Genomic DNA, 18,740 nt, shown 5'->3' with positions numbered 1-18,740 from the left:
AGTGTAGTTCATATTTGGAACAATAGAAGTTGTGGTGAGTTGTGGTTTTTAGAATAGCTCTTTAGTGGCAACATGATTTATTTGCTTTTTTGAATTAGCTTCATTGAAAAAAAATATCTGAAGTTTTGCAATGTAGAACTACTATCTAGCTTACCTGAAAAAATTGTCCCAAATTGATTGCTAAGGCAGCCTTTTTTCTTTTTTGCTATAACTCGGCACCAGTTATGTGTGTGTGTGTGTGTATATATATATATATGCATTATCTTTCATGATTTCTCTTCCATTGCTTGACCCAAAACTTTGCATATCTTAGTTATGTTTTACAGTTACAAAACTCAGGAGACTACTGAACCTTCCTGAAAGCTAGGTCAGCAGTTGTGGAGCCTAAAGCTTATTAAATTTCCTAGTACATTCTGGAAATGGATTGTAAGGTCACTGCAGTGAAGGATCTGTTTGCTCTTCGTGTACTTGGTAGCCATTCAGAATGTTGTTAAGTCTGAATCTTTTGAAAGAAAATCTAAATCACTCTGATCATTCTCCTACTTGAGGGCTCTGTCCAGTTAAAAGAACAAATGGAGATTGGTGTTTGAAAGACTGCTTTTGACAGAATACCACCAGAGCTCATACAAATAGATGTCTTGTTCTTTGAGAGTCTGCAGAATGTCGATACTTTCAGGAGGAAGTTCAAGCTCCCAAATGTGAAAGAGAGAGAACAGCTATGCATATGCACACCAAAATAGGTCATCTCAGCTGTGGGAGGAAAAGCAAGGACCTTTTTGTGCTCTTTGTCTCATCTGTCTGCCCTGACTGCTGGCCCTTGTTCATTCTCTGAGTCGCTACTTTATTTGCACCATATACTTAATTCTCATCAAATTGGTATGGTTTTGGAGAATTCGTTTCTTTCAAATGGACTCGCTCTTTTTATTCTCAGGGTGGGGGAAGGGTATTTGTTTGTTCCTTTTTTAGACAACTAATGGGTTATTTGTGGTTATACTCTCTTTGGTAGTTCAAAAGTAAATGAAGCTTCTTACGAATACATATAAGGGTTTTTGGAGACTAATATTTAGGTGTCAGTAATGCCTGCAGAACCTGACTGAAGTTAAGGCCCTAGAGCATCTCACACAGAACATGTATACAAGAGCATCTCCCTTGACTGTATATGCTTATAATACAGACCTCTGGGTTATCTAGGGTACTTCTGCAATTGATAGGGAGAAATAAATCCACTTTGGAATGAGATGAGCATAGTCTGAAAGTTCAGGAGTGTTTTTCTCTCTGCTGAGAATAAGGGCAATTTAGAGAACTGTCTTGGAGGTGTGTGCTGTAGATGTCTGAACTTAGCTGAACTAATAGCAACACCCTCTTGTTTACAAATTACTAGTCCAAAAAGGACAAGATCAGTGAACTCCAGCAGAAACACTATAGCTGACATGGCCATGCCATGTTTATGTCAGTGACAGCCTCATAATATGGCTCAGACCCATGTGAGCTTCCCTGTCCTAATTTGTGCTGCCCATTAGCTTAGAGGAAATAAGCGGTAACATTTCAATTTCACTTTTTGTCATGGGCCATTATTTTGGTCTGTTGTAAAGCTTCCCAGTCTCTGATGGCCCCTTATTTGGCTACCAAGTTCACATGAGGTTTGTTCAGTACAGGACGTATCCAGTGTTGTGCTCATAATAATGAGAGTGAATTGTGTTAATAACTGTCGTCTTTTAGCTTTTGAAAAGCTCTAATACAGACTTTGCTAGGTGTTTGCTTTGGAAAACTGAAGAAAATCAGTGTGTGGGGGAGGTTAAACTTGTTCTTAATTGTAAGTTTCTGTTATAGTTTGGGTGCAGGGGGAGGGTGACAACAAAATATCTTCCTGCTCTAGGTGGAAGGTAAAACACTTCCATTTCAATCAGAAGCGTAATGCCTTTATGCTTTTTCCCCCAAAGGCAGCACATCTTCTAAGGAGTAGTACCTTTCAAATGACAGGAGGACATTAAGCTGTGGAAGCATTATCCATGTTGCATCATGAGGTGGATTTTGGCCAGGGAGCCAAACCCTGACAGAAGAATGGGAGCAGAGGTAGTTTGATCTACAGCTCTCAGGAGGCCCAGTGTTGCCATTTTGAATAAATGGTTTCAGTTTTCAGCTGAAATACATTTACTTTGGGGCACTTGTTTCTGTTGGCAAAATACTTTAGATTTTGCATGAATAGCAATCTGTTTTTACAAACAGGTGGTTTAGTAATCTGTTATCTGTTAAAAATGGCTTAAGAAGAATTTTACAGCCAACTGTTGTGTGAACTTGGATGGATTCTGAGCCCAAAGGAAGCTAGCGCAACTGCCAGTCATGCCTTCAGGGGTGAAGTTGCACAACAGTTTTTTGTGAATTTACCAGACTGGGCAAGTGGGTGGGTCTGGCTAAGGAGCCACATTTGGAAATGTGTACATTTACTGGGTTTTCCACCATTATAGGATGTATCCTGTATGATCCTTACTGTGGTAAGTAATCCAGTACTGTAGGAAAATACTCTCCTTTTCTCAACATTCCAGCAATGAAATGAAGGGTACACAGTAGACAGCTGAATTCCTTTTCTTGGAGGAACTCTACTCTGTAGATGACTATTGTTAATGCACTGGTTAAGAGTGTGTTTGAACTTTATAACAGCAGCAATGCTATAAACTAAAAAATAAAAAAGGACTTACGTAATTTTTATAATGACAGCTTTTAAATGTGCATTCGAACAAGGTAAGTTGTAAGTAGCAATGTTCATTCAGCAATGAACAGCATGAACTTGTAGTGATGGTCTATATACATGCTGCTAAAAGACATTTTGCACAAGGTTTTGGATTTTGTAACTCGGGGCAACGATGAATGATGTCTTTTGGATCTGCAGATGACAATTCATGGTGTTCCTATGCCAACCTGTCTGCCATGTCCTGCATCCAGTGGTTGGCACCTTTGTGGAGCACCTGGAACAGCAGAAAGTAAAATTGAGCTGCAGTTCACAGCCCTGTCCATAAGTTTGAAATAAGCAGTGATTTGGGCACGAGGTGCTGCTGGGATGCAGGTGGTGCCTAGACTATATGCTGATCTGTTGCGTAAAGGAACAGTGTTTGGGTGAATGAAACAAACCATATCTGTTATCCTAAATTAGACCACAGTTAGTGTGACATGCAGATGTAATTTTAAATTCTTTGCCTGCAGTGAGATCTAGGTTATGCTTTCTTAGTCTGAGGTGTTTCGCAACAGTATTGCCTGATTCCAGTTCCTTGCAAAATGATTTATTTCTAAATCTGTGTAAGTCCACCCACATCTGACTCATAAGGCCATCCCACAAACAGTTGTTTCAATATAGCTAGGAGAAGGTGCAAGATTAAGAAGAAATGGAGGGGAGAGACTGGAAAGACTCTTTCCACATACTGCTGCCAAATATGCTACCGTGTAAAGACAGATATGCTTTAAATGGTTCCCTGAGGATTTCTAAGTGAATTTCTCCCCAGAAACCTGAGGTTATCTAGGGTATGGCCCCTTTGGTTTTTTTCAGGCAGATAGGCGCTCGTGCTGCCCAGAACTTGGTCTGCCTCCAGCCCTGGGTTAATGTGTCCTATCGGAGTGATAGGGCACCTCGCCACAAAAACATGGTTTCTGCTCAAATCAGAACAATAGTGGAGCAGACTTACACCTGTCAGAGGAGACTGTGTGGAGCAGAGAGGGAGAAATATTTGAAAACCAAGTCAATGATCAATAACTGCTGAACAAATATATAACATCACCACACATACTTTAATTTTAATGACGAGCTCTACAAGATTTACTTTTCCAGATACTCTGTGTGTATGAGAGAAATTGTGCTGACCGGCATGCTAGGAGTTGAGCTAAAATATAAGATCTAAAATCAACTATTACGCCAAGAGCTATATCAAAACACTTGCATAGCTCTTCTGGTCAGAGGGTATGTAACTCCAGTATTGCAGTGGAAACTTTTCAGAGGACTGGGAAGAACTAGGCAGTGAATGTGTAGGTTAGCACATGTGGAGTGCAGCTGATTCCACCTGTGTCAACCATCCTTGAGGACCACTGTGCTGGTTCCTGGGCTGGCACAGGCAGGGAAAGCCTGAGCTGTCCCATCTGTCCACACAGATTGACCTTTTTTACCAGTCATGGAAGTGGGGACCATGTCTTGTTACTAGATGTCAAACTGAGGTCCTTTGTCTCATGCCTGGTGAAAAACAAGATCTGTCACAGAAGTCTCAGGTGCTCTCTTGTTTAGAATTTTGGTCTCCATGGTGGTAGATCCATCGTTTATCAATGATTTGATTTTTGAGTGCTTTTATTCCAATTACATAGAAATTAACTCTGTCTCATAGTGGTAGGCTGTGCTTGGTCAGTGCATCCTGCAATGGCTGGTAAAGTAAGAAAGATTGCAAGTTCAGCCTTTTTTAAAGTATTTTTTTGAGGGGATTAAGGAAAAGGGGAAAAAATGGTGGGGATGCGTGGGGAAAAATAAGCATCGCTTCTTCCTGTCAGAGTTGTATTAAAACAGTAATTATTTCTCCATTTCAGAAAGAAGGTTACCTCTGGGAAGGTTACCTGTGTGTCACCTGCTGCACCTGTGCCACCAGTCACCTCACTTGTGGCTGTGTAAGTGACCATCTCTCTTCTTTTCCTTTCTTCCCCTGCTGCTTCTCCAGGACACAGATGGGATCAACCTGTACTACTGGTCCCTGTTTGATGGACATGCTGGGTCGGGGGCAGCTGTGGTCGCTTCCAAACTGCTGCAGCACCATATCTTGGAGCAGCTGCAGGAGATTGTGGACATCCTGAAGAACACCGCTGTTCTCCCACCCACCTGCCTGGGAGAGGAGCCTGACAACCCAGCCACCAACAGCAGGACGCTGACACGGGCGGCCTCCCTGCGTGGTGGTGTGGGGGCCCCAGGCTCACCCAGCACCCCTCCAACGCGCTTCTTCACCGAGAAGAAGATCCCACATGAGTGCCTGGTTATTGGGGCCATAGAAAGTGCATTCAAGGAAATGGTATGTATATTTCAGAGCTCTGAATTTCTTGTTGCTTATGTTAATGAGTCACATAGCCTGAGGAAGATGAACATTTAGGTATTTTTTCACTACCCTTTTTTTTTTTTTTTTTTTCTTTCCCTACTTAAACACTACCTAAGTGTGGACAAAATTATTTAAGAGCCTCAACAGCATACCTGGTACATCTCTGTGAGGTAGGAACTGGATCTTAAGGCCCAGGCAGCACCAAGGCCACATGAATTACTTGACTTTTAGCAGCTTGGTGCTCCTTTTCTCCCCCTCCCCACTCCTTTTTTTTTTTTTTTTTTTTTTTTTTTTTAGATAAAAATCAGTATTGCCTCACAGTAGCATTGTCTGTTACCATAAGGCTGTGTATATGGGCATGCACTTTACAAAGCCTTGTTGCCCTACTGGAGTAGCAGCAAAGGCTCTCAGCATTCCTTGCACCACAGACCCTTGTTTGTATTGCCCACAACTACACAAACAGGTCACATCAGGGACATGGATGAGGGGCAGCTTCCTTGATCCAATGACCTGTAGTTCACATTAGTGTTGGGGTGGTTTATAAAGCACAGTAGTGACTTGCTCTGGTTTAACCCCAGCCAGCAACGAAGTATCACACAGCTGCTTGCTCACTTCCTCACTCCGACCTCCAGTGGGTTGAGGAGGAGAATCAGAAAAAGGTAAAACCTGTGGGTTGAGATAGGAACAGCTTATATATTTGAAATAGAAATAATAACAATAATAACTGTAATGAAGGGGGGGGGGGGGGGGGCGGAAAGAGAGGAATAAAATAAGATGAGGAGGGGAAAGTGATGCACAATGCAGTTGCTCACCACTCACTGACTGATGCACAGCCAGTCCCTGAGTAGCTGGCTCCCAGCCAGTTCCGCCCAGTTTCTATACTGAGCATGACATTCTATGGTATGGAATATCCCTTTGGCTAGTTTGGGTCAGCTGTCGTGACTTTGCTTTCGCTCTGCTTCTTGTGCAGCTGCTCACTGGCAGACATGGAAAACCAAAAAGTCCTTGACCTTGCTAAGTAGTGCTTACTCTAATTAAGACATCAGTGTGCTATCAACCTTATTCTCATATTAAATCCAAAACACAGCACTGTACCAGCTACTAAGAAGAAAATTAACTCTATCCCAGCCAAAACCAGGACATGACTGTAGCGAGAGTGCGTGCAGCTCTTGACTGAGGCAGGTTGGGTGTGGGTGAGTGGGACATGAAGTATGTTCTTACTGGAGGAAATCATGACCCTGAGGAAAAAGAATATCCATCAATTTCCCTAAGGAAGGCTGGTTTTTTCTCTTCTGTAATTGATGTAGCTGCTCTGTACCTTCCCCCTTCACTTCTCCCATGTTATTAAAAATAATTCTTGTCAGGCAGAGCAGAGGTTTGGCCTGCCAGTTGAGTATGTATGGATCAGATCTTGGGAGGATCTGTTCTTGTTTGTTTTCTCCTTTTTTAAATTGTTTTGTTGTTGTTTTTAGAAAAGCCTCTTATTCGAGCAGAAGGTTTTTTAACTAATTAGTGTTTTTCAGAGGTTTTATTTGTTGTCTGAAAGTATTCGATCATTGTTTTTTGTGATGTAGGTGAATCTTGTTTATTACCTGCGGCTAATTGGAGACCAGAGTTGTCATTATAACAAAGCAGTGCTTCACTTTGAATTCTGAATAACAATTATCTTGCTGGATTGTCCTTTCTCCCCAAGGAAGTGCAAGCAAACAAACCTGCTAACTGGGTTTGGACTTCTAGGTGGGTAGGTCCAAGAGCAGGATGCACAGCCTTGGCATCCTGTGTGGGGATAATAGCATTGTTATGTGGGGCAGGCGAGCAGATTTTTTCACTGCAGCTGGTCGGCTCAGTTTCTGCTAGCTGAAAAGAAAGAGGAGGATGTATGACAATCTTCTGTCAGTTTAGCATGCCTTTCTCAGAAAGGGAGGACTAGCTTTCTCCATTTGTTGAGAAAGAAGGGAAGAGATGACACTGCCCATCCCCTGCATTCTAGTGGGTTCAGAGCGTGCTTAAGAGAGGGACACCAATTTCATGGTTAGTTGGGGCGACTTTCAGGCCAGAAGAGTGACATGACTCTTTCTCTCTCCTGTTGAAACTGGCTGCAAGTGCAGGAGAGATGAGAAATGGGAGTTTCATGGGACTGGAAAGCAAAGGTGAGAGGTAAAGAAGGGCCATTGCAGGTGCTCTGCCTTTCTTATGAGAGCAGCACATGCATTACCCATTGCTGCCTTCCTGAACATGTCTGAGTGAGCAGGGCTCTTTTGCCCTGCTTTATTTTGAGTTCACACCTCTGTTTGGTAGGTGTTTACACCGAAGACAGTCTCAGCTTATGTCTGACTGCTTGGGAAGGATTTTATGGATTACGGTATGACAAATGCAGAAACCCTGGATAACTTGCTAGTTACGGTGTCTGGGTATTCCATGTACGGGTCATAGCTCCCTTTTTCTAAACTAAAGTCCAGAGAATATTTTATTTTCCTCCCTGTGTGTTTGTTCGTGCTACATATCAGGTACCTTAATTCCTACTTCTGCTTTTTATCAGAGGGCTGAAGTTCATTATCTGGTCTTTTCTATATAAATGACTCTGTCTACCACAATGCAATGTAATTTCAGCATTAAGTTTTACATTAAAAGGAAGTCTTATAAAAATAGTCAGATTAAAAAAAGCAATAGATAATTATATCTGAGCTTTTGGGGGAGTCTTGTGCTTATGATTCGTTTAGGCAAAAGAATATTTTCTTTTGTCCCTGTAAGGGAGCAGTTCATAAGATCGACGCTCCTGAGTTTAATCTATGCTTGCAATGATTGATCTTCCTCCTACCCCTGTCTAACTTCCTGCTAGTTTATACTCCTAGCAGTCTTTGGGTGAAGATTTTTGGGCCTCTTCCACAGCACATAGTTTATTCAGCCCTATTCTGTACTGGAACATCATGGATGTTGTTGAGTTAGGTCAATGCGGTTGAGTTGTGCTTAATGTACAAGAGTTTGTGCCATCATTTTACCTGGCGGTTCATGAAAGCTCAAGTTTCCTGGACACGTAGGCAGACCAGACTTCTTGGTGATGTTTCCTGTAACCCTTGTTGCTGCTAAGGGTGTTTGAACCTGGTGAAAATGTTGGGTAGATAGAGATGCTTGTGGTTTGTTTTTTTTGTTTTGTTTTGTTTTGAAGTGTGACCTGGCAGGTTTATGTAATGATGGGTTTGTCCCCTTTTTTGTGGGAGCATTTAGCATACCATTACTTTTTTTCTCCCACTGCCTTTTGAATTTTAGTTGAGCTTTCCCTGTTTGTGCCTCAAGTCTCAAATAAAATACAATTCATCCTTTTCAAAAGGCTTTTAAAAATTGTATTTCCTTTATTGGGTGTGGTTTCCTTTGGGCAGTGCTTGTCTGAGAGCTACATGAAGTAAAACACTGGAAAGCTGACACAGACCAAGTAATTGCCTAACTTAGAAGTATAACAATTAAGCTGTCCCCTTTCTGAAGTACTTCTAGGTAGTGTTCTCTGACTGTGTTGGAACTGGGATTAGCAAGTTTCTGTGTTGTCTTCCGAGATAAATTAGTGTCCTGTTTAAAAAATAAAAAATACTCAGTGTCAGTAATTGTCAGTGATACAATTATTCCAGTTAAAAGGCAATACATAAGCTCAAGTTCTGAAGGTATCGGAAGTCAAGTCCTCTAATTTTAATCTTATGAGTTTTAGAATGTATGTTTATAGATTCAGTTCTAGGGTACCAGGAGGGATGTTTCCAAATGTTGTTCTATACTGGATGGAAGCATCAAACTATAATCTCTTCCCTGTATTTAACCTTGTATACATGTGTGTGATGCAGTGTTTTAAAGAAAGACTAAGGGGAGAGAGCACCTATGCCACACTGAACCCTGCTTAATTTTGGATGGGAAAAAATGGCGCAGAACTAGTCTGTATGATTTATTGGGAGGTATAAGTTTGCATACGTTGCATCACTTTATTAAAATTTTTATTTTTGACTCAGATGAAATCTAGACAGGTGCTTTTGCAAGACTGGTGCCATTTTAATTTGAACAATCTTGAGTGCAACGAAACATCTGTTGTACAGTTCTCCTGAAATGCTATCTCTGATTAAATAGATGTAGGGATGAGGAGGGCTGGAACAGTGTTCCACATTTGCGATGCCTTCTTAACAGAGGTAAAGCAGATTAAGGAGTTAAGTTGTGGTTATGCCTTGTGAATTTTTTTTTTTTTTTTTTTTTTAAAGCAGATACCCGATGCTGTGCGTGTAGGGAGTAGAGCTGCTTTTTGTTGTAGCAAGATTGAGATCCTGGAGGAGAGGCCCCTACTCTGAGGACAGATACTGATGAAAAATAGTTGTGTCGGTTGTTGGTGCGGTGCGGTAGCGGTGACGCTGCGCTTTGAATGCACCTCGTTCTCTTCTCAAGGCCCTAAATTTCTGAAACGTACCGTCGGGTGCAGCTGCGGCTGGCTGCCGGTGCGGCCGTGCTGCAGCGCCGGCCTCGCTGCGCAGACGAGCCGGCCGCTGGCGCCGCGGGGGGGGGGGGCGGGCGGACCAGCCGGGGCCGCCGCGGGCTGCTGACCCGCCCGGTGCCCGGGCCCCGCCGCGGGGCCGCCGCCAGGGGGCGCGAGCGAGCCGCCGCCGAGCGGGTGGTGACGGCTCCGTGGGGCGGGTTCCTGCTCTCCCGCAGGCGGCCGTTAATGAGCGTGCCGAGCTCGGTGCTTCGGCGCTGGGAAGCCCGGGTCTGAGCTCGGCGGGGCCGGGCCGCGTTCCTCGGACCACCGCTTCGGTAACCGGTGGGGGGAGCAACCCCTGCTCCCCACCGCCTGCCCTGGGAACGGACCCCGCGGTGCGCTGCAGGCTTGGCTGCCTCCTGCCGCCGCCCCCGCACCCGGGGGGGAGCAGGGGGACCGGGCGTGAGGCAGCCCTGGTGGGCACCCCGTCCTACCTGCCAGGCCACGGCGTGTGTCCCGAAAAGGGCGCAGAGCACAGACTAAAATACCTGCTGCTTTGGCATGAAGCGATAGCCTTTTGAATAGAGAATATAGAAATGCCTCTTTTTTTTTTTTTCTTTTTTTTTTTTTTCTTTTTTTTTTTTTCTTTTCCCCTATCAGGGTCTGAGTGAGTGGCTGAGGCTGCCCTTTGGGCCAAAAAGTGTGTTGTTTGATTCTGCCCAGTGTTGCTCAGCTCTTCCCCTGCACACAGACTCTATGTGAGGATGAGCTGCATGCTACAGAAAAGGAGACAAGAAAAAAAAAAAAAGGGGTGGTGGTGAGAGCTTGCCCTGAAATCTTTCTTCAAGTGGAAAACAAGGAAGGTTTTGTATGTACTCCAATTTGTCTGGAATGAGCCCCTTTACACTCTTAAATTTCAGAGGTATTTTGGGGTTTCTGGCCCTGTTCATGCTGTATTACTCTCACCTTCCCAGCAGCACTGTTATAAAATATTTCATAGAAAGCTGCTGTCTCTACATCATAATGAGTTAGTAGCACAGGTGGGCTTTATTTTATTGTTGTGTCATATCCCCATCCTGTCCCCCCACCCCCAAATCTTGTTGAGCTGTCAGAAAGCCTTCCCTTCTTTCCCCTGCCCTGCCCCTCCCCCGCCGAAAAAAAAAAAAAGAAAAAAGGAAATGTCAAACAATGTGTTATCAAATTATACATGGCACTGAATGTACTCTGGCAAGTCATGGTAGTAAATTCACATTCTGAACAATGACTAGAGAGAATAGCCCGTGAACAGCAATGATTTGAAAAAATCCAGTACACAGATCTAGTTTAAGTAAAGGAAACTCTGAAAATGAGGCCCTAAGGATTATCTGTCTTCTCTCCTATAATAGATGCTTCTGAATTCTGCACATTGAAAGAAATAAATTTTAGTTTAGGCATTCCAGCACTTGCAAAAGTGTACATACGACAAACTGAAACCGGGTGAGGAATTGTATATTGTCTGAAGGTTTCAGAGGGTACTCTGAACTGCAGAGGTGAAGGTTTTTTTAAAAATTCCTGGCAGTGCCTGGAAAATCCACTGTAGTATTTGTAAGTTTAAATTATTTTGATAGTTACAAACGTCTGCTTCCTTTGAACTGTTCTTTTCAACTTTATTTAAAAATATATAGAAACCGTGGGGAGGAAGATTAGCTTCTCTATGGCAAGGTTACGATAGGGGCATTTATAACAGGCCCACGTCTGTGACCAGAGGTTCCACCAGATCTGATTTTTGACTAGGTGGTTTTTTCCTCCTGGTTCTCAATTCCTGACCGCCCTGCTCCCCGCTTCAAAAGAAGAGAAAAAAAAAAAAAAAAAAAAAAAGGAAAGCCACAACTCTAGGAGAGCATGGGAGCCAGCAGGAGAGGCCGAGTCTGGCAGCAGCAGGGTGCAGTTCCTGCCAGCAGCAGGGGATGGCCTTGTCGGGCAGCTGTTTCTTGCTGTCCCCGCCACACTTCCCACCTCTGTACTGTATTTATGGTACAAATTATATCAGGCCCTGTGTACACCAGCCAGCAAGGAGTCACGGCATTTGTGACAGACATCTCTGCCCAGCCTGCTTGGGACAGTGGCTGAGCATCCCAGCTGCTGCTCCCAGTCACATCCCCCTCCTAAAATCTCTAAGAAACAGTGTGGTCCCTGGCCGCCTCCAACTCTGCAGATTTTCAATCAAATTGCAGCTGTCATGGTTTGCATTTCTTGTGGTGCTTTTCCTCAGATAAATTTAGCTCTAAAATAAAGCTCTAAATCCTGTATCCCAAGGCGTGGACAATTTGTACTGTTTGTTGCTCAGTGCAAATATGAAAATGGCTGAAGTATAGCTCTGTCTGTGTATGCACACACACAGAGGCAAACAAATATATTCATAACAAAAAAAACACATACAAGTAAGCAGGGTTTAGCTGGAAAAGATCTGCCTGTACTTGCAATAGCAATGTTCAACGATGTTCCCTGTTTGAATCCAGTATTACAAGGAAAGACCAGTTTGAAATTGGATTTGATTCTGGACACAGGAGAGGAAGGTAATTTGTAGCATGTTATGTTATTACCCCGAAGTAAACTAAGAGGGCAGAATGAATTAATTGACATATACTTCAATTTTTGTTTAAAATGTATAGAGTACTGAAAAGTAGCTCATTTACTTGTCCTTTTAAATTCTCCAAGCTTTCCTGGGACACTATGTTTATACATACATAAATGTACATGTTTATATATTTTTTCCTTCCTGGACTTGATTGATTGATGATGGGTGTGATTGTTCTCCACTTCTGTTAAGCAGGAGGACTTTTTTATATATAATATTTCTTGCGCTCCGAGTCAGTCGGAAGCTAAACACAGGAAGAACTATTTGAGCAGGCATGTGCCTCCGTAAATTTGGGCCTGTGCACACGCATAATAATTAAGCATTTTCAGGACCTCATAAAAATACTGAGGTGAGACACAGGGTTAAATACAGTGGCTCATCCTGGACAGTCAGTGAATGCCTGGTATTTTTCAGTAAATAATGTTCTACTGACCTTATACCCACCCACGCCCTTAAGTTTAGCATCCACCCATTCCCTGTGTTTCTGAGGGGAAAGCCTTGTGGTGTGAGCATGCCCTGCTGCTATTTGTAAAGGTATATGCTCAGTGATCTTAGTGTCCCTTTTGAAGAGCAGGTAGTAATTCATGTCATAGCTAGGTCTCATTAATTATTTACTGTCTATATAAAGCACTCTCCAATTATACCACCAGGTACCTGTTGTTAAGCTACATTTATCTTTCCTTTCCTTGTGCTTTTTCTGTAGCAAATTCCCTTGCATCGCTCAGAGTTGCAATTTGTTCCTTGGTGCCTGATGTTTTACAGTCTCCTGTCCTGATTTGTCCCAAACATCTTTGTATCATAAGTAATAGGTACTTCTTGACTTTCTGTTCTTCCTGAACATGTGGCCATAGCTGCAACAACAAAGAAAGCCAACGGGACATGCAGTTTAAGAAAGATGTTATTGGGGCGGGGAGGGGAGGGAACCTTCATTTTCTAAAACATTGATTGCAATGCCATCTTTATAAATCTGGTTCTCTTTTTCCCATAGGATTTGCAAATAGAACGAGAGAGGACCGTGTATAATATTTCTGGTGGCTGCACAGCACTTGTGGTGGTGTATTTATTGGGGAAGCTTTACGTGGCAAATGCTGGTGACAGCAGGTGAGTAAGTGTGGTGTCTTCCCGCTTTATTCCTTCACCCCAAACTCCCCCAGGTCTGGTGTTACCAAGTTCCTTAGTTGCAGGCAGTATCACAAGAGGATTCTGTTTCTTGGCTGGACACTTAATGGTTCTCGCAGAAATTAATGCAAATGGCAGTGATAGGTTTCCAGTATCTTGTTGAGTGGTGGCTGCAGTCAGGGAGGCTGATGACACTTCTGGCCCTGTAGCAGTTTCTGAATGACTTGATGGTGGCAGGGAAGCGGGAAGACACAAAAAAAGGCATTGAAACAGAAGAGCTGTTGGGTGTGTAGTAGAATTGTGTGTTGAACTCTGACAAGGTGACTGCATCTGGAACAGCTGGTGGGGCTGGACTGGTTCAGTAGGAAGTCCCGTGGCTCCTGATGCTACCCTTACTGTTGATAAGCCACCTGGCTCTCAGGTTTTAATATCGTTGAAGGTAGTCATCTGTAAGCAAATAGCTGCTACTTTTGCAATGGGGGAGGAGGGAAATAGATTACTGTGGGTTAGGATTTTTACTTTGTCCCATTGTGGCTAACGTACTTGTCCCTTTCTTGAAACTGAATGCTGTTATTCAGGAGTTGTTGCTTCATTGTATTTTGAAGTTGGATGCCTGAAAAATTGTGATGAGAATGTTTTGCTTTAGCCTTCTGTATTTAACTAAAGCTTGGAGCTTATTGGAAATCTCTCACTTGCATTCTGTTCCACTTTCTCGCTTTTTGCCCATACCACCAGAGATGATGAGGCTATTCTTGCAAGACTTCAGACGTTCACAGCAGAGATCTGCATAAGCAGGCCAGGGAGAATAGTTCCCCACATGAGACAGGCTACTGTTGTGTTCTGTTAGTTAACAGCCGAGTAATTAAAGTCTGCAGAGGTACCAAACCACATTGTCCTTAGGTGAAGACTGCTACAATTACACATTTTTGTTTATGGTTTGTGCACACACAGTTTATGTTTCTAGTGTGTACGGCCATGTGTTTACAGACACAGCACTCAAGCAAATAGGTTTGTAGTTTAAACCTAAAATTTTTATTGCCCCTCGCTGCTTTAAACTGTGTAGGAAGTCAAGAGAAATCCTTTGTGCATAAAGTTCCTATTCTTTTCATGTTCATGATTCTTCTTAAGATGCTGAACTTGCTGTATGTATTGCAAATTGCTCACCTAATTCCTCTTGACAGGTGACATATTTGAACCTTATTTTTGCATGAAATGTCAAGTGAATCCTCGTAGAGGGTAGCTGCGTACATGTTTGAGCAGACCACCTCTCCAATCATAAGCACCACTGCACTATATTCTACCTCTCTTGCCATTAAATTAGAAATAATCATATTTTCTTGTGCTATTGCACTTGAAATACAGTTGAGTTTCTTCCATCGAGTTGACTAAATTGCTTTATTGTCTCTTAGAAGTATGCTGTTTAAAACTGGCCTTGCAGGACCTACTTCTACGTAGTTGAGATCTTTGTTCTTAAATGACTGGGGCTGGCTGCTTCCAGTTCTCCCAGGATTCCTCCTCTGTTCCCCAAGAGCAGCCTCGGGTCTGTTGCAGTTTCTGATACCCAATGGGAAGAAATTGACGGTGATTTTGAGTTGGTGCCAGTGTCCACTGTAATTACAGACACTAAGTCTTCAAGAGGCTTTGAATGTTCATTAAGCCCATCCAAAGCATCTCTTTAGAAGAAGGGGAAGAGCAGGAACTAGAAGGGAAGCCATCAGCAAGACTGGGTCTTGTCTGAACCAGGCCTCGAGTTTTTCTACTCATTACTCGCATCTTGTAGGTAAGAGTCCCTCCAGATCCAAAATAATTTGGGGGTGTACTTTCCAAATGGACCTCACAGAAACCTTCCTTGTGCTGAAAATTCCCTGAATTGCCAAGATACTTCACTTTCAAATAGCCCACTTCTAGATTTTCCTAGCTCAAGAAAATAAAAGCTTTAAAGCATAGATCCATCAGTTGATGATTTGGGCCTTTCTCCTACCAAATCCCCACTTTCCATGTTTCAGGGGGAAAAACAGTTATTGCAAAACACCTAAGTTGCTCCTCATCACTAAAAGGACATTTTAGGACTAGAACAGCAGCTCTGAGGTTGTCTGCCTACTGCCAGGGTGCACAATGCATTCCTGTGTTTTAAGAGCCCGGTCATGTAGCCAAGAAATTTTGTTTGTGTTAATTGGAAAAGTATGTTTCTTTTTGCTGTCTCATGCCTTGTGTGGTCAACTTCACAGTTTGTACAGATACAAATGAGGGCAGTGAGAAATACAATAAGGAAACTACTTTAAAAAAATAAGTTTGTAGGCTCTTGAGAAGAAGGGTGGGTTTGTCTTTTCACCCAAACAGGGGACTTTGCTTGTTGCTGTTGGAAGTAGATGCTAAAACCCTTAGTTCTTCAGTTGACCTTTAGTTTCTTTGAGTTCACCTACTTGTTTGTGCCTCTTCTCTGTCTTCACTCTCCTTCTCCCTTCTCTGCACCACCACCCCCCACATCCCCACAAAAAGCCTACAAATAAATCAAGTTACATTTCCCACAGACAGAAGATTTTGAGCTGCAGGGGTGGGAAATAAACATTCTGGGTTCACGCAAACCTCATTTGTACTGCCTCTGCTCAGAAGGTTAGGTCTTTTAATTCCAGGCAACTTCAAAACAGCAGAAGCTTTTAAAGGTGGGTTTTGAACAGCTTCTGCTGTCACAGGACCAAGGTATGTGTAACAAACTGTTACTGTCACAATGAGACTAAGGAAGCGCCAAGTGTGAGACTTGAATAATAATGTGCTATGCGGTGCCAGCTATACCTCAGACTTATGTCTGTGGTATTCAGTTTAACCACCAAAGCTTCTCAAATCTAATCATTTCATGCCACGTACCCTGGCAGTGTTGTATAGCAGCTGTCCTTTTGTAGTTGATGTGTAATTACATCATGAAAAGACTTTAATTACCATATTACTAAATTACCAGCCAGCAATCCTTTCAGGTTCAGCCCTAGCTCGCCTCTGTATGGACTATTAGGCTTCTCCAGGCTGAACACTTTGGTTGGTGTAAAAGGGAGGAAAAATTGTCCTAATTGTAGGTTTTGTTATGAACTATTATTGAGCTTGATGTTATGGCATCACTAATGTCAATGATATAATTAAACTGCTGCTAACGATGCAATCACAGTTCTCTAATAATTATATGTTAACTGCACATGATACCAGAACCCTGCTAAAAATGAGGTGATGTATTCAGAGCCTGATAAAAACAACTTGGAGGGAGCTGCTTTCGTTCTCTGATGGCTTGTCTGATCATTCTTGGACTCTGCCATAAATATACCTACTTGTACAGTCAAAATTCATGTCTGAATATTGGCCAAAGCTTTTTCTCATAGTGTGCTCTCTCCACCCACTCATGCACCCCCCACCCCCCATGCAAGGTTACCTAATTAGGGACTGATAGCGCTATAGTCCGCTATCCAACATAGCGTGCTTTTCTGGTGAGCATTGAGGTGCTGTGCTTTGCTTACCAGTTTGACCTATACACTGTGGTAACTAGGCCAGGCTTTTGGAATAGCTGGTTTTTTTAATGAGGAACAGTAAATCTTCTCTGCTCATTCTTTTAAATAGTATTGTTCAATTTTATATTGCTAAAGTGACTTTTACTTCTAAGTTGCCATAACACGCCTTGTTAATCTCAGTTCTTCTTAGTTTTATGCTCTTTATTAGGATGTTGTTTTATACCTAGTGATGAAGCAGTAGTAAAACAGGGACTTTATGTTTTTACTGATTACTGCCCAATTATTGTATAGTGTCATGCAACATAACATTTGCCCAGTATCTCTACAGTGACTGTAATGCAATATGATCGTATTAACTATCTTTGCCACGAGTGTTCTTCTGGTTTTCATGTTGTCTGGCTAAGGAGCTGCTCAAAGACTGCAGGCACTGCCATTTTGTGCTGTGCTTGGAGCCATGTAGGGTAGCTGTGCTTTTATCATTATATGACAAGCAGAACACCACGAGTTGATTTGACTTTTCCACAGGCCCTGAAACACTCACTAAATCTGCAGATGGGTTCTTGGGCTTTTTTGATTTATTGGCAGAACATGGGATCAAAGCAAAGAGCCTGATGTTTCAGAGGCTTCACAGACTTGAAGGGTCACTGGATTTTTTGCTTTGCTTCATCAGCTTTTTTTATCATCTTTTTGCCTCCTTGCTTTTGCTCCCCTGTGCTTTTGTTTTCAGGGCATATTCACCCTCTGCTTGAACATAAGTCCTCATGTCCAGAATAGGTTTTTTCCCTCCTTTTTGCAAGAGTAGAATTAATGCTAAGGCATTTGGTATTGTTAAATGGTGGGAGCTTACTTAGTGAATGTGGATTTTATTTTTTTTGGTGGTTCTTCCATGTGGGTGCAGGTTAAGCAGCTTCAGTGGTGCTTCAGGTGCCCAGATGTGGGAGAGTGTTTGTAACACTGACTTTTCCCAGTGTAATAAAATAGTGAATTGAAAATTGAGTTCTACTTTGTTTATCATTTCAGTTGTTTCTGGATTTGCTGCTTGTCTTGAATCTCACTACATTTATACTTTCTCCTCTTTGTCATGGTGCTTGTCAGCTGCTTCCCTCCTGCATAGTTCTCATTGTAGGAAGTCAAATTTGGGAGATTAATCTGCTTCTATGGAGTAAATGAGAGAGGCATGGAAACAGCCACGTATCTGCTGACTGGCACTGTAGCTTAAATAGAATTTCTGAGAAGTCAGAATTTATGATTCTGACCCATTTTTGTGGTTCATTGTATCTGGCCTCTTCCTCAAGCCAGTCCAGCAGGGTGATTCTTTGCCAGAAGCGCTAACACTGTGTAAGGATGGAAACCAAAAAGTGTTCTAGTGCATTACTATTGTACAGCTATTTTGCTTTAGACTTTGATTTACAGTATTTTAAATAAATTTTAATTTTCTGGTTTTCTTAACTACCCATCTTCTGATCTAAATGGTGTATATTTTCCGTTTTCCTTGAATAGTCTGCTTAAGTCCTCTCTCTCCTTACATCTGTGTCTGCATAAACAACAATGCTTCATAAAGACTTAGAGGTCTCTAGAGGAAAGATTAACTCAGTTACTAAGCTTCTCCAGTCAGCAGTATTTGGAGAAGCACTCTTTTTCCTGTGTCCTCCTAAAGATATGACAAAAATTGCCGCAGATCTCTGAACCATGTGCAGTGCCTTTTTCGCCCTGGGACCATGGTAACTTGTCTTCATCCTCTGAAGTTCTTGTTTCTCCAGATACTAAAACGATGCTTCCCAAGAGGCAAGAGCAACGCTAAAGGATTGTGTTTTGGCCAATCTATGTGCATATCCCCTTTTAGATTATTATTCTTTGATGAAATCACTTGAAAATAGTAAACGTCTGATCATTTCAGGGCAACAGATAACTTAAGCCTGGTCTGCTCAGAAGCCTGTGTAGTAAGGAGAGACTGAATTCAAGATGAAGCAAGTCTCTCCCACACACATTCTCCTTCACTGACTGCAGTTTGGTAGGTA

General features: G+C 42.5%; 1 protein-coding gene across 3 annotated transcripts in view; it reads left to right on the top strand.

Moving 5' to 3' along the window:
• Positions 1 to 18,740, top strand: part of PPM1H (protein phosphatase, Mg2+/Mn2+ dependent 1H) — a 143,636-nt gene that overhangs the window by 70,522 nt on the left and 54,374 nt on the right. For all 3 annotated transcript variants that reach the window (XM_040595044.1, XM_040595042.1, XM_040595043.1), the window contains exons 3-4: positions 4,686 to 5,030; positions 13,101 to 13,213. In XM_040595044.1, the coding sequence (XP_040450978.1) occupies positions 4,686 to 5,030; positions 13,101 to 13,213 (458 nt within the window). The remainder of the gene's footprint in view (positions 1 to 4,685; positions 5,031 to 13,100; positions 13,214 to 18,740) is intronic.

This window comes from Falco naumanni, chromosome 5 (assembly GCF_017639655.2).
Source record: "Falco naumanni isolate bFalNau1 chromosome 5, bFalNau1.pat, whole genome shotgun sequence".
Classification (NCBI taxonomy): domain Eukaryota; kingdom Metazoa; phylum Chordata; class Aves; order Falconiformes; family Falconidae; genus Falco; species Falco naumanni.
The sequence above is the reverse complement of the archived record's forward strand: the minus strand, read 5'-3'. Positions and strand labels throughout refer to the sequence as shown.